The sequence below is a fragment of the Lactuca saligna genome, chromosome 8 (genome assembly GCF_052625555.1).
Source record: "Lactuca saligna cultivar CGN05327 chromosome 8, ASM5262555v1, whole genome shotgun sequence".
Lineage (NCBI taxonomy): Eukaryota > Viridiplantae > Streptophyta > Magnoliopsida > Asterales > Asteraceae > Lactuca > Lactuca saligna.
Window position 1 is genome coordinate 131126466 of NC_136424.1, and position 15353 is coordinate 131141818.

Here is a 15353-nt window from a genome sequence, read left to right on the forward strand (position 1 = left end):
CTTTTTTTTATTAAATTTTTTTTTTATGATTTATAATATTTAAATTAATACTAAACATAAAATTTAATAAAAAATAAAAAGCATTTCATTAATTAAAATAAAAATTACATTAAACCTAATATTTAAATAAGTAGAAAAATAGAAAAAAAAAAACCCACAACATAGAAAACATAATTAATATCATAATTTTATTTAAACCAAAATACGCCACTCGGAATCATCGTCTTCGTCATCGCCTTGATCGTCTTCATCATTCTCCCCAGCATCACTCTCGTCGTTGGAATCTTCACTATCGACGAACATATCAGAATCCTCGTCTGATTCGTCAAACAAATCATCGTGAGAAAACTCTAACGGGGGCTGAATATGAGCCCCAAAAATGTGCTCCACCAAATCAGCATGAAGGGCGTGATGAATGTCATGATTGTGTACTTCTCTTCTATTCACCCTATACTCTTGTGTACCAATGACTACTCTCTCGACATTTGGCAAAACTTCATTTTCGTTGTACTGGCATATTGCTCTTCCTTCATCTTCAAGAATCATATTATGCAATATGATACATGCATACATTACATGTTGTAACATTTTCACCTCATATGACATTGCCCCGGCTGTTAGTACTTGCCAACGTCTCTTAAGTACACCAAATGTTCGCTCCACATCCTTCCTAGCCGACTCTTGCGTCTCTTTAAACTTTTTCATTTTCTGGTCGTTAGGACATGTAAACGATTTCACAAAAACAGACAATGGAGGATATATATACCGTCAGTAAGAATGCATGCCATATCCAAAGATCATGTGATGCGATAGCCTCTAGAATGATCGTCGTCTCTTTGTGGTTGCCTCTCGTGTATAGACCACGTCATGCGTTGGTGCATAATGACCAACTCCAATCCATGCAATCGATACTACCTAGCATTCCAGAGAATCCATGCTTGCCTTCATGCACCATATACAATTGGTGGATAACGTTGATGGTTGGTTTGCACAAATATTATTGCCCATAAACCAAACATATCGCTTTTCAGAACTTGTACACACACTCCCGCACGGTACGCTCTGACATCCTAAAATACTCGTCCCATTTGTCTGCGCCCATGTCATATGCTAGCTGACAAATTGCAGCCATGCATTTTTGAATGGGAGAGAAACATTTTTTCCGCCTTGCATCCATTTTCCATTGGAAATATGGAAAACGGCCTTCCAAATCGCAAACAATACGTAAGAATAGTTCCTTCCTCATCTGGAACCGACGTCGAAACTTTACAGCGTAGATGGCGTCATTTGCAAAATAATCTTCTATAAGACGATCGTGTCCGGCTTCGTGATTTCTACGCAACGACGACTTTCTTGGGTTAGATCGTGCACGTGATGTTTCGGCTAGTTGATTTTGATAGTATGCAACCGTTTTCGTCATGACAGAACCGATAAAATTAGCATCCTCTACAACCATCGAATCAGATGATGAAGATAATGACATTTTGAATAATATTTTTTGAAGAGAAATATAGATTATAGGTTATAAAAAAGATAGAATGTTGTAGTATTTATGGGTTAAGAAAAGGGAAAGAATATATATATATATATATATATATATATATATATATATATATATATATATATATATATATATATATATATATATATATATATAGCCGTTTGGAATCAAAAAAAGAAAAAAATAAAAAATAAACAGTCAATCATGTGAAGAGAGAGAGTGCGAGACTCCATCCCCCCACCTTTTCCCCACGTTTCCTTTCCCGCACGCCCGGTGCGGTGTTTCTTCGTGCGGGATCGTTTCCCGCGACATCCTCACTCACCACTCTGTTCGGTCTAATAAATCATTTTTTTGCCACATGTCATCTTCTCTTTCATTTGGACACATGTTATTTTCTAGACTTTTTGATTTTCTATTTTCCTCTTGTCGTTTATTTGTATTTTTCATTTTATTAAATTAAAATTCAACATTTAATATGTAAGGTAATATATATGTTATATATTTATTAGAAAGGGTTTATATATATATATATATATATATATATATATATATATATATATATATATATATATATATATATATATATATATATATATATATATATATATATAACACATAAGTCATAAGAAGCCCTTAAGTACGCTGGGCGTACTTATGAGTACGCTTAGTGTACTAGGCAAAAAGGATCGCGGAGGGGCAGCACGTACGCTAGGCGTACGTGCCGGATGCCCAAACCTATATATACACCACTAACTCATTTGAGCCTCATCCCAAATAGCATCCTACACTTTCAAACGTCTCTGAAAACCCTAATACCATTTGTGAGTGCATTTTGAGCTTTAAGAGTAAATTTTTGCTCCTTTTAGTGTTCATTCAGGAAGGAGAAGTCGTCAAGGAAGCTTGGAGTGTCATTTGCCTTTATGAATGTGCATATAGTCAACCTTGAGAAGCTTTTGGTGGTATAAAGCTTGGACCTTTCCACCTTAATCACTAGATCTACCTAGGGTTTTATAGTTTGATTCCTTTGTTGATTTTGGACCTTCTCTTGTGAGTTGAGCAACTCCAGAGGATGGAAATGTCTTATCGGAGGTCCCTTGGTTAGTTTGCAACATAAAAATGGAGTCTTTGTGGGTGTTTTGACCTCATGCATTGGTTAAGAACCTTATAAAGGTCATAATAGGGGTTTTGGGAGCATATGAGGAATGCAAAGGCATAAAGTTGCCAACTTTATGCCCTAGGCCGTCTTAATAAGCTTAGATATGACTTTTGGACGTAAGGGAATCGAGTATTAAACACTTAATGGAGAAAGTGCTTAATCTTTTAGTACGTTTGGCGTAACCTAGCGCACACAGCGTCTAAGTTCCAGAGACTCAATACATTGCGCGTACCAAGGTGGTACATTAATCATTTGCACCACAGATGGGCTTGGATCAGTTTAGGCCTTTGAGCTATTGGGCCTCATTTGGTTAATTGATCTTGTTGCATTTTTGTCATAGTGGGCCATTTTATTTGTTTTAGGCCATTGAGGTTATGGTAGGGCCTTATTGGGCCAAGAGGACCATTAATGATTTTTGGACATGGACTTTGGGCCCATTAACAAAGAAAGGATATTAGAGCCTTCATGGAAGGACTTGGAGTTTGGGTTTCCCTTTGATTATGTGATGTCCTAACATGGGTTAATACTATCATTCAGCGTGGGATGTAACAGACAGTTAGGAGAGCGGTTTCAGATTCTTCGGACAAAGGTGAGTCTTCTCACCATACCTATGGGTCTAAGGCACCAAGGCCGGGCCATTATGTGATTATGGTATATGTTTTAGTAATTTCTGTGATTTTGTATGATGTGTGATTGTGTGTTATTGCATGAGCGACCCCGGGGGGAACCCGTGGCAATTGGATGTAAGACCATGTAGGGTAGCCCATGGCATTCCCACGTAAAGACCATGTGGGGTAGCCCGTGACACGTTGGATGTAATTCCATGTGGGGTAGCCTATGGCATTCCTAGGTAAATATCATGTGGGCTAGCCCATGGCACGAAGGTGTAAGAACTTGGGGGGAGCCCATAGCATCCTTACAGGTTTTATGTATGCATGGCTTATATGCTATAGGTAGCTTTTATAGCTAATATGATATGGGATATGTGTATTGTGTGTGTGGTATGCTCTGGGAAAGTCACTAAGCATTTAACTTATAGGTTGTGGATTTGTTTCAGGTACTTTAGATCCCAAGGGCAAAGGCAAGGGGTGATGGCATGGTTTGCACTCTCTCCCAGGCGTTTTTATAGACACTCTGATGTTTGGAATAAAATTTATATTTAACATGTGTTTTGAAAATATTTATGATTGAGTTTCTTAAATTGTGGAAATGTATTTGACTACTCAAAATGAAAATTTTCTTTGAAAAATTGGGCCGTTACAAGTGTTGGGTTTTGAGCATTCTAACACTTCCTAAGTGTACATGCAACCCTAATAAACCTTGGATCTATGTTTGTCTAAGGTACATGCAAAATATTATTTTCCAAGGTTTATAACCTATCTAGCATGGCATGGGGTACTTTTAAACATAAAAGAACTAGATGAATTACATACCTTTTGTTGATTGTTGATTCCTTGGAGTTTGAGTGCCAATCACCAATAATGTGAATGCCTCAAGTGGAAATCACAAATCACCACAAGCTTGGAAAATATATGAGAGAGTATACTAACTCTTAGAATTCGGCCACCACTATTACACACACTCTAGGGTGGTTATTCATGCAACATAAGCTTGTTTATATAGTGTGCATGGTTAGGGTGAAACCCTAATAACCCATGTCTTTTCCTCTTCCAAGGATCCATGGGTTAAAGCTCCATGGATCATTAATGGACTTCCATATAAGCTTAGCCCATTAACAAATGAGTATTAGTCCACATCATATAAATGCAATAGCCCATAATTTAATTAGTCTTCCTTTTAATCACTAAATTAATTCATAATTAATTTAAGATTAAAACTAATTAAATATCATGACTTTATATTAATATATTATAACTTATAATATATTAATAAATCGTATTATACAATTCTCATAAAATTATCCATAAATACTTTGGGTGAAGTGCAACCCAAATGGACCATGTCGGGTCGGGTCAAGTATATACCAAACAAGTTATGGAATTAGACACCTTATCCAACAGACTCCCACTTGGATAAGTCTAATAACTGTATTTGCCTATATTATTTCAGGAACCAACCGACAATCATAGCTCTCGAAAACTCTATTGAACTATGAAGCGCCATTTTAGACAAGTGATCATATAGTCTGTTCTCATGATATCAGCCGGACAAAATACATGGAACAATGTCTTACTTATTGTCTGGCAGTTTTTTCTCGATTTCCGATTTGTTTGACAAAGAACTTAACTGAACACATCAATTTAGTTCTGACCGGGCCGGTACATGGGTCAACACAAACTCATCGAGGGGCCCAGATATCGCTTCTATTTCTAGAAGGAACAGATAAACTTCGACTCATATGCTTGTTCTACTACTCATTGAATGGTACACAAAGGCACGTTTTACGACATCAAGTTACTGATGTGTTTATGTGCAATCAATGCACAACAAATTCATAGGTAACAACTCATATCTCTAGGTTTGAAGACTTATATGATATTATCGTCTCACGATCACTCGAGATAAATTCCATGAAGTGATACAAGTGAGTGTGGGTTTATTCCAATGCTCATAACTTATGAGCACTCATGAACGTTGTAGCAACCATTTCTATGTCTAAACACCTTTAGCCATCTACAAACCCAATTCATGACAATCTTGATTCATACCTACTTCCGACGTATGACCGATTGTGGAGGTATGAATAAATTAATTATTCTGGAAGTCAAAACATGCAAAACTGAAACAATAGTAAATAATTGACAATGATAGCAACACTTTACTTATAAATAAATCACAAATTTTGTTCATCATCAAACGTCGATTACATTTTACAAGTTTTAGAAAAGCTATCTAATCTGTAAAACTAATATCGTCCCTCAGCCCGATGTGCCTCGCATGCTGCAAATGCTTAACCCTCGTCAGTCCCTTCGTAAGGGGGTCTGCAGGGTTCTCATCTGACAATACCCTCTTTTCCACGAGGAGTCCTTCTTCTATCTTGTATCTTATGAAGTGATAATTTTCTGTCAATGTGTTGGGATCTGCCATGATCTCTCGGTTCCTTGGCTAAGGCAACTGCACTATTGCTGTCATAGAAAATCTCCATAGGCTCCTTAATAGCTGGTACAACTCCAAGGTCTCCGATGAAGTTCTTTAGCCATATCGCCTCCTTCGCTGCTTCACTCGCAGCTATATACTCTGATTCACAAGTCGAATAAGCTACCGTCTCCTGCTTGGAACTCTTCCAAGAGATTTCCCCTCCATTTAGGGTAAAGACCCAGCCCGACTGAGAGCGGAAGTTATCCCTATCAGTCTGAAAACTAGCATCACTATACCCTAGTACTCTCAAGTCATCACTCCCACCAAGGGTAAGGATCCAATCCTTAGTCCTCCGTAGGTACTTGAGAATGTTCTTTACCGCGGTCCAATGAGCCTTGCCAGGGTTCCCCTGATATCTGCTGATCATGATCAAAGCAAAGGCCACATCAGGGCGGGTACAAGTCATAGCATACATGATCGAGCCTACAGCGGAAGCGTACGATAATCGACTCATTTCTTCTATCTCAGCCTTTGTACTCGGACTCTGAGTCTTACTCAGTTTGGCATTGCATTGAATCGGTAAATCTCCTTTCTTGGAATTTTTCATGTTGAACCTAATCAACACCTTATCCAAATAGGTACTCTGACTAAGTCCAATTAGTATTTTACTCCTTTCTCTTAATATCCTTATCCCTAGGATATAGGCAGCTTTCCCTAGGTCCTTCATAGCAAAGCACTTCCTAAGCCAGGACTTAACCTCCTGCAAGGTTGGGATGTCATTTCCTATTAGTAGTATGTCATCTACATACAGTACCAAGAAGCTAACTATACTCCCACTAGCTCTGACATACACGCAAGACTCATCTTCACTTCTCGAAAAGCCAAACTCTTTGACCTTCTCATCGAAACAAAGTTTCCAGGTACGAGATGCTTGTTTTAATCCATACATGGATTTATCAAGCTTGCATACTCTATTAGGGTATTTTGCACTGACAAAACCCTCTGGCTGATTCATGTACACATCCTCAACCAACTTTCCATTAAGAAAAGCGGTTTTGACATCTATTTGCCATATTTCATAATCATGAAATGCAGCAATGGCTAGCATAACCCTAATAGACTTAATTTTTGCTACCAGTGAGAAGGTTTCATCATAATCAATACGCTGAGCCTGAGTAAAACCCTTCGCAACCAGTCGAGCCTTATACGTGTGCACTTTTCATGTCGGTCTTCTTCTTGAAGATCCATTTGCACCCGACTGTTTTACGGCCTGGTACATTGTCAACCAAGTTCTAAAATTGATTGTCATACATGGACTGTATCTCGTTATCCATAGCCTCCTTCCATTTAGCAGACTCCGGGCCTGCCATGGCTTCCTTAACACTGCTAGGTTCATCCAAATTTACCAGTGTACTATCACTGATAAATGTATCACCTTCCGTAGTAATATGAAAACCATAATAAAATGCAGGTGTGTTCCTAACCCGTGTGGAACGCCTCGGAGGTACAGACTCGTCAGCTGGCTCAACAGGAGTTTCCTCCTCAGGTTGATTGCTAGTGTCTGAGGTTCCTTGACCAATTGATTCTTGAATTTATTCAAGATCAATTTGCCTCCCACTGTCTCCTTGGCTCATAAACTCTCTCTCATGAAAGACCCCTCTTTTTGCTACAAAGACCACATTCTTACTGGGTCTGTAGAAGAGGTAACCGAAGGATTTTTGTGGGTAGTCGATGAAAATACACCTTTCACTTCGGGGTTCGAGCTTATCATGAGTTTCACGCCTCATGAAATCCTCACAACCCCAAATCTTGATGTGGTCTAAATTGGGTACCTTCCCAGTCCACATCTCATGAGGTGTTTTGGTAACCTTCTTTGTAGGGACTAGATTACAGATATGGGCGACAGTCTCTAAGGCATACCCCTAAAAAGAGATTGGTAGTGAAGCTCGACTCATCATAGAGCGAACCATGTCTAACAAGGTTCGATTACGCCTCTCAGCTACACGATTTAGCTGTGGTGTCCTGGGAGGGGTCAATTGTGAGACAATCCCACACTCCTTAAGATAGTCAAGGAACTCGGTACTAAGATACTCACCACCTCGATCGGATTGAAGCATCTTAATGTTCCTGCCCAATTGATTTTCTACTTCCTGTTTAAATTCCTTAAACCTTTCAAAGGTTTATGACTTATGTTTGATTAAGTAGACATAACCATATCTACTAAAATCATCAATAAAAGTCACATAATACCGATTAGCATCCCTTGTGGCGGTTTTGAATGGTCCACATACATCAGTATGTATTAGGTCCAACAAACCCTCACCTCGTTCACAAGTACCAGTGAAGGGTGATTTTGTCATCTTTCCAAGTAGACAAGATTCACAACTATCATTCGATTTAAGGTCAAATGATTCCAAGACTCCATCCTTTTGGAGTTGGCCTACGCGTTTCTTGTTTACATGTCCAAGACGACAATGCCACAATGATGCTTTATCTAGGCTAGTAGAAGAATCAATATACAACACATTATTTCCTAAGTTATCTACCATCGACACAATTTCATACACACCATCACAAGGTAATGCTTTAAAATAAAACACATTATTAAAGAAAGCATCAATACCACCACATTCATTATCAAACGAAAAGGTAAAACCTTGTTTGTACAAACCATGAATGGAAATAATATTCCTCTCCATTTCAGACGAGTACACACATTTATTCAAATCTAATTTTAACCCATTATTCAGCAACAAAGTATAAAATCCAATCTTGGAAACAGGTGAAGCCATCCTATTCCCCATTATCAAGTTTATCTTTCCGTGCCCCACATCCTCACTTCTTCTTAGGCCCTGCAAATCAGAACATATGTGAATACCACATCCTTTATCAAGCACCCAAGAGTTAGAATATGGTGAGTTATTAGACAATATTGTGTAAATACCTGCGTGAGTAGGTTTCACTTTCCCATCCTTCAGATCCTGCAACTATTTAGGGCAGTTTTGCTTCCAGTGCCCCTTGTCCTAGCAATAGTAGCAATCAGCATCCTTGGGAATGGTAGAAGGAATGACAGAACCGCTCTTGGTCCTTGATGAGGAGCCTTCAAGAGAATTTCCCTTGGTACCCTTCGAAGGGGACTTCCTCTTTTTCCCTTTGCCTTGCCCGATAGCCAAAACAAGGGTAGATGTTTGAGTAGGAGTAGTAGAGGTAACAACTGACTTGCCCTTAAGACCGATTTCAGCGGTCTTCAAGAGTCCTTGAAGCTTGCTAAGAGTAACTTCCTCTTTGTTCATATGATATGTCATACAAAATTGGTCATAGCAAGAAGGTAAGGAGTGCAAAATGATGTCAATTGCCAACTCCTCAGGGAAGTTCACGTTTAGCTTGAGCAGACGGTCCACATACCTTTGCATCTTTTGCATGTGGCCCGTGACGGATTCACTATCCTTCATGCGGGTTGTTATCATGGAGGAGATTATTTCATACCGCTCCTGACGAGCACTCTGATGGTACCTTTCCGTCAGGTCTTGGTGCATCTCAAAAGGGTAAAAGTCCTCATAGGACTTTTGGAGTTCGGCTGTCATCGTGGCCATCATGATGCATGCCACCTTAGTAGCATCTCTCTCATGTGTCCTGAATTCAACGATCTCCTCAAGAGTAGCAGGGGACTCATCAGGCTCCTTTAAATCCTTATCGAGGATGTATTCTTTGTCCTCATAATCAGTAACCATCCTGATGTTCCTAATCCAGTCCATGAAGTTGGAACCATCAAAGATGACTCTCCCACAAAGATTCATGAGAGAGAGAAAGAGCCAGTTGGGTTAGAGCCCGAAGCATTAGTGTTGGAAGACATCTGAAAGAAGAAAGCAAGTTTAGATTAGATATTTAGAGTCCTTAATAAGACACCCAAATGTAATATTAAGGCTAGGATCCAATCACAATATATTATACTTAGAAGAGGGATGCCGTAATATAAGTAATAACATATTCGAAAGGTAGGTGAATGACGATTCACCGATTTCCACCATGAAAAACGAAATGAATTATTATGTTTTAATTGGATTTTAAATTCCTAGATTCTTTTGAAATTCATTGAACTTTTCAATGGCATGTTTCAATCTCGATTGTGCCCTTCAAGTTTTGTGACTGGGATGCCGAGGATCACAAAACAAGGTGTGAATAACCATGCTAATTCACTTGATACCCTTAATATTATCACCTAATCAATGTGCTGGTTAATCACACACGCTCCATTGATCTATGACAAACATTAAGTCACCCTTCGTGATCCTTAAGTTGGTGTGCCGGTTAACCACACACGCTCCACCAACGACTTGGTAAGGTACAAAGTGTGAATTCCATGGACTAGCACCATGTTCACATTTTTCCTAAAGTAACTAAGATTGGGAATTAAAAGAAATGTTTAGTTACTTTATAATAGTCATTATACTTTTAATGAGAATTTAAAGTCATTGTCCTACCCGTTCGGCTAACGACCCTCCACCGATCAAGGAAGCGGTGGGAAGAGTGGACACCCATTAAGCTGCCATTTTATAGGCAACAACCTTATACCCCCCTTATAGACCGGCTTCGTGAATGAGGCCTACTAACGGTAAAACGACTTATTCTTATACATACATACATACATACATATATATATATATATATAATAATAATAATAATAATAATAATAATAATAATAATAATAATAATAATAATAATAATAATAATAATAATAATAATAATTAACCATTAATGTTATAAATAGTATAAGTGTTGAATTTTAACTTATTAAAACTCTAAGGGTTGGAATTAAAGTTTATTAAAGTGTGTGAAACTTTACAAATTCCAAAACTTGAGTACAAGTTTTGCAACTATCCAAAACTTTTTCATTTCATAACTTATGAATTAAAGGTTCATAACATGAAGACTCTTCATTTTCATGTAACTTATGTGTTTTAAATGTGTGTTTAAAATAAGTGACCTTTGGATATCCATAACTTGAGGAAACATTATGGACTCCATTAATACACATAAATGATCAAGAATTAATCATAAACAATTCAACAAATAATTCCTATCATCTTCTAAATTCATAAGAACATGAACATGATCATCAAAGTTTCAAGAATTATATTAACACATAAAAAGCATGAAATTTTGATATAAGCTATTGTAAATGGATTAGAACAACCATTACACCAACTAAAACAAGTTTTAAAAAACCAAAACAGTTTAGGGTAATGTTTCTAGTCCATTTCCAGCAGCTAAAGTCGAAAATATGCATTCTGAGGCTTCTACTCGCTGAGTGCACGAACCTACTCGCCGAGTAGGATGAATTTACACATGAACTCGAGTCCCCCCATGGAATCGGCGAGTTCATTAGGCAGATAGCAAAAATTCAACCTTTTTTTCACTATTTTGCATCAAGTATGAAACAAACAAGCATAGGCTTTGATACCACTTTTGGGTTTTGAGCATTCTAACACTTCCTAAGTGTACATGCAACCCTAATAAACCTTGGATCTATGTTTGTCTAAGGCACATGCAAAATATTATTTTCCAAGGTTTATAACCTATCTAGCATGGCATGGGGTACTTTTAAACATAAAAGAACTAGATGAATTACATACCTTTTGTTGATTGTTGATTCCTTGGAGTTTGAGAGCCAAGCACCAATAATGTGAATGCCTCAAGTGGAAATCACAAATCATCGCAAGCTTGGAAAATATATGAGAGAGTATACTAACTCTTAGAATTCGGCCACCACTATTACACACACTCTAGGGTGGTTTTTCATGCAACATAAGCTTGTTTATATAGTGTGCATGGTTAGGGTGAAACCCTAATAACCCATGTATTTTCCTCTTCCAAGGATCCATGGGTTAAAGGTCCATGGATCATTAATGGACTTCCATATATGCTTAGCCCATTAACAAATGACTATTTGTAACAACCCGAAATTTTCCATCGCCGAAAAACCTGTTCTACTCGTTAAAATTCTCCGTTTATCGATTCGTTCCGATTTCGTTTTGGGTTAAATTATTTAAAATTATATGTTTATTTGATACTAATGAGTGTCCAAACCCCTTACAAACTCATGAAATTAGTCCAAAATATTTATTTCAGAATTTTTAGAAATGTCCCCGCCGAGTTACAGAAACTTAATCGGGTGCGACCAAAAGCCCCGTTTAATGCCGGTATCGGGTAGAATTCCACCGTGTCCAAGTTTTAGGAACTATTTAAACGTGTTCAAGCTATCATTTGAAGCTTTTTCCCCTCTCTCTACTCTTTCTAACCTCTATCCTAAATTCAAGATTAAGGGTCCAAATCTCAAATTTAAGGCTTCTAATCACCAAGGTACCTTCCCTAACTTGTTACGCTACCTCATTAGCCTTCAAATCCGAACTTAAACTTTGATTTTGGACCTCAAACATGAGTTTACGGCCAAGGAGTATGCTTGGTGCGTAAACTCATGATAAGAGGGTTTTTATGCCTTTAAACCCCTCCTAAACAATTTTGGGACTTAGATTCGACTATATGGCTTACCAATTCGGACTTAGAACACCCTAATCATAATTTTTGAAGAGTAAACATGAGTTTACTACCCAAGAACAAGCTTGGGCCGTAAACTCCTCATTTTTGGGGAGTAAACTCATTTTCTAGTGTTAAAAAGCCATATAACTTCACCAATAGCCTTGAAATAAATCCTAGAATCATCTAAAAATAGTTTGGGGACCTTAAACATGTCAAACACCCTTTACAGCCATGACATCCTAAGAATATGTTCCAGGGACGTAAACTCCTAAAGATGAGTCTTTTGGTGCCCTAAATTCATACCAAGGCTTAGAAAAATCATTGGAATCACATGTGATCGTTTAAAGACCAAAACTTAAAGGAATTGAAGTGAGGGGGGAGTTTAAGGCCGTAAACGGCAAGTTTAAAACCGTAAACTCCAATAAATGGTCTTTAAGTGAGCCTAAAATCATGCTAATGCCCTAGATAAAATCCTAGCTAAATTATCCTTGTGTTTTGAAGCCATTTTGCACCCAAAAGCACCCTCCATGAGTTCATGGCCGTGAACTCATGTGGATGAAATGTTTAGGGCAGTAAACTCCTTGAGGAGTTTACTCTTGAAGAGTAAACTCCATTCCCTAGTCATACAAGTCCTTAAATGCCACCCGGGTCCCTCCAAACGCTTGTAATGAAGTGTTTTCGCGATTAGAAGCATATGTCCCTAACAAATAGATAATTTAAGTCTTAATTAGATACAAATGTGTATCATTTGATAATCCATAGGAATCTTGTGCGTTTGCAAACCCAGAACTGACGTTTAGGATACAAACCGACGCGTTCCCCAACCGATGAGTTCATACCCCTACTTATCGTTTTCAGTTTAAATGTTTATATTCTGTATGTTTTAAATATCGAAAACTGTGTTTATCAAATAGTTCGAATTACGAAGTCAGCTTACAGATTAATCATAGATTTCTTGATAAAATGCTACAATCTAAATTATATTTTATAATCTACGAATAATTCATACAAATTATCAATTAGAACTAATTTGAATACAAATACGAAAGTACAACTAGGAACAGAACGGATACGAAATTATAGCTAGGAATAGAACGAATACGAAAGTACAACTAGGAATAGAACAAATACGAATACGAATACGAATACGAGTAGTATTAGGAGTAGGAATAGGGATACGAATACGACTGTGAATACGAATACGAATACGAATACGTATAGTATTCGGATTAGGATTAGGGATTCGAATACGACTACGAATACGAATGCGAATACGAATACGTATACGAATACGAATACGAATAGGATTAGGTTTAGGAGTAGGAATACGAATACGAATACGAATAGGACTACAAATATAAATACGAATACCAATATAAAAATGAACATGATTAAGAATAGAGATACGAATACGAAGGCATGCATCTAGGTACATTCAAGTGTAACACTATTAGGATATCAGAATACCTAGTTAATATAACAAGTACGAAAGGTAATCAAACAGCACATGGAAATTCAATAACTAAACTTACTTTTAGGAAAATATAGGATTTTCCTGGGATAACAATTGTTCATAACCAGATCAAGTAATAAAACAGCTAACCAAACTTTACATATAAGAAAATATGGGATTTTCTTGGAAAACAAACTTTTCGAAAAACCAAAGGAAACTCGTACATTTTTAGAAAACAAACATCTTATGAACTCACCAGCTTTATGCTGATTTTCAAACTGCTTGTATTCTCAGATCAACATTAGACAGGTACTTAGCGATCCTTTTGGAGAAGACGGAGCGTACAAAAGACTCGTCTCTACATTTGTTCATATATACTATGTATCACGAATGTACAACTTTACTTTTGAACAAATGTAAACTTTGATATGTAATGTAACGGTTGTTTACTTTGCTTACTATGTGCATTGGATTTGATACTCAACGTGGAGTCCGCCCCGAAAATGTTTCCGCCTTCGGTTTTCGGGGTGTGACAAATTGGTATCAGAGCCCTTGTTTATAGTGAATGGAGTATACCAAACCTTACGTGGTATAAAACTATAAACACTAAAGGGACTAAGTGCTCTGAACTAAAAGTATCCTTCAAAGTATAAGTATTTTCAAATAGTATACAAGTATACCTAATCATCGAAATTCGTAACTACTAGTAGAACAAAACATAAGCAAATGGGTGTTGTGCGTTGCGGTTAAATCTGGGCAGTTATGTAGTCGTGCCTAGGATCAATATAGCCTGGCCAACTATGTTCATTCGAGACACGACCAACATGTGCTTGGGAGTGACTGTGGTGTGCGGCATGCCTGAAACTTACCCAATACCCAAACAATGAGCCGTCGTTGCAGCGAGACAAGAAATACTATGAGAGTATTTCTCGAGCCAAATCCGTTATAGAATTCCTCATCCTAGCATTGCTCCTCAATCATTCCTTTAGCGATAAATGATTCGTTTTGATAACTCCTTCCTGCTTTATCGCTTAATAGAATTCTATGTCTGTCATAAAGAGATATCCCTTGTATCATATCTGTTGATTCAATTCGGAGGACTTACCATCCTCTCTTTCCTGATCTTATTAGATCAAGATGCCTCCAAGAAAGAGACCTAGTTCAAAGACCAACAACAATCCTCCTCCACCACCACCTTCTCTTCAAATCGATCTGGCAACTCTTCAGTTAGTTTTAATTGCAGCATTTTCAGCAGCCATGTCACAAACGAACCCCGGTAGTTCAGGAGGTGGTCCCCAGCCTCAAGACCAGGAAGGTAGCCAGGGACAGAGAAAGGAGTGTTCCTATAAAGACTTTATGAACGGAAGACCTACATTCTTTGATGGCACAGGAGGTGTCATTGCTCTAACTCGGTGGCTAGAGAAGATCGAATCTATCTTTGAGATCTGTGCTTGTTCAGAATTCGACAAGGTGAAGTTTGCCGCCTGCACTCTCACCAACAAAGCTCTGACTTAGTCGAACGGACGAGTCAAATCCTTAACTCTACCTGTAGCCAATGCTATGGGTTGGGAAGTTATTAAGGAACTTCTACACGTAGAGTATTGCCCTTAGGGTGAAATTCAGAAGCTGGAGCATGAACTCTGGAACCTGAAGATGAAAGGTTCCAA

At 37.9% G+C, this 15353-nt stretch overlaps 1 protein-coding gene across 1 annotated transcript; it reads right to left on the minus strand.

Annotated features, from left to right (window-relative positions):
* Positions 1-1027: 1027 nt before the first annotated feature.
* Positions 1028-1483, minus strand: LOC145010101 (uncharacterized). The gene has a single exon (XM_078968684.1). It carries the CDS (start codon positions 1481-1483, stop codon positions 1028-1030), a length of 456 nt encoding a protein of 151 aa, XP_078824810.1.
* Between the last annotated feature and the right edge of the window lie 13870 nt (positions 1484-15353).

What these genes read in the sequence shown, in the direction of transcription:
- LOC145010101 (XM_078968684.1), bottom strand. Translation starts at nt 1,483, where the DNA reads ATGTCATTATCTTCATCATCTGATTCGATGGTTGTAGAGGATGCTAAT.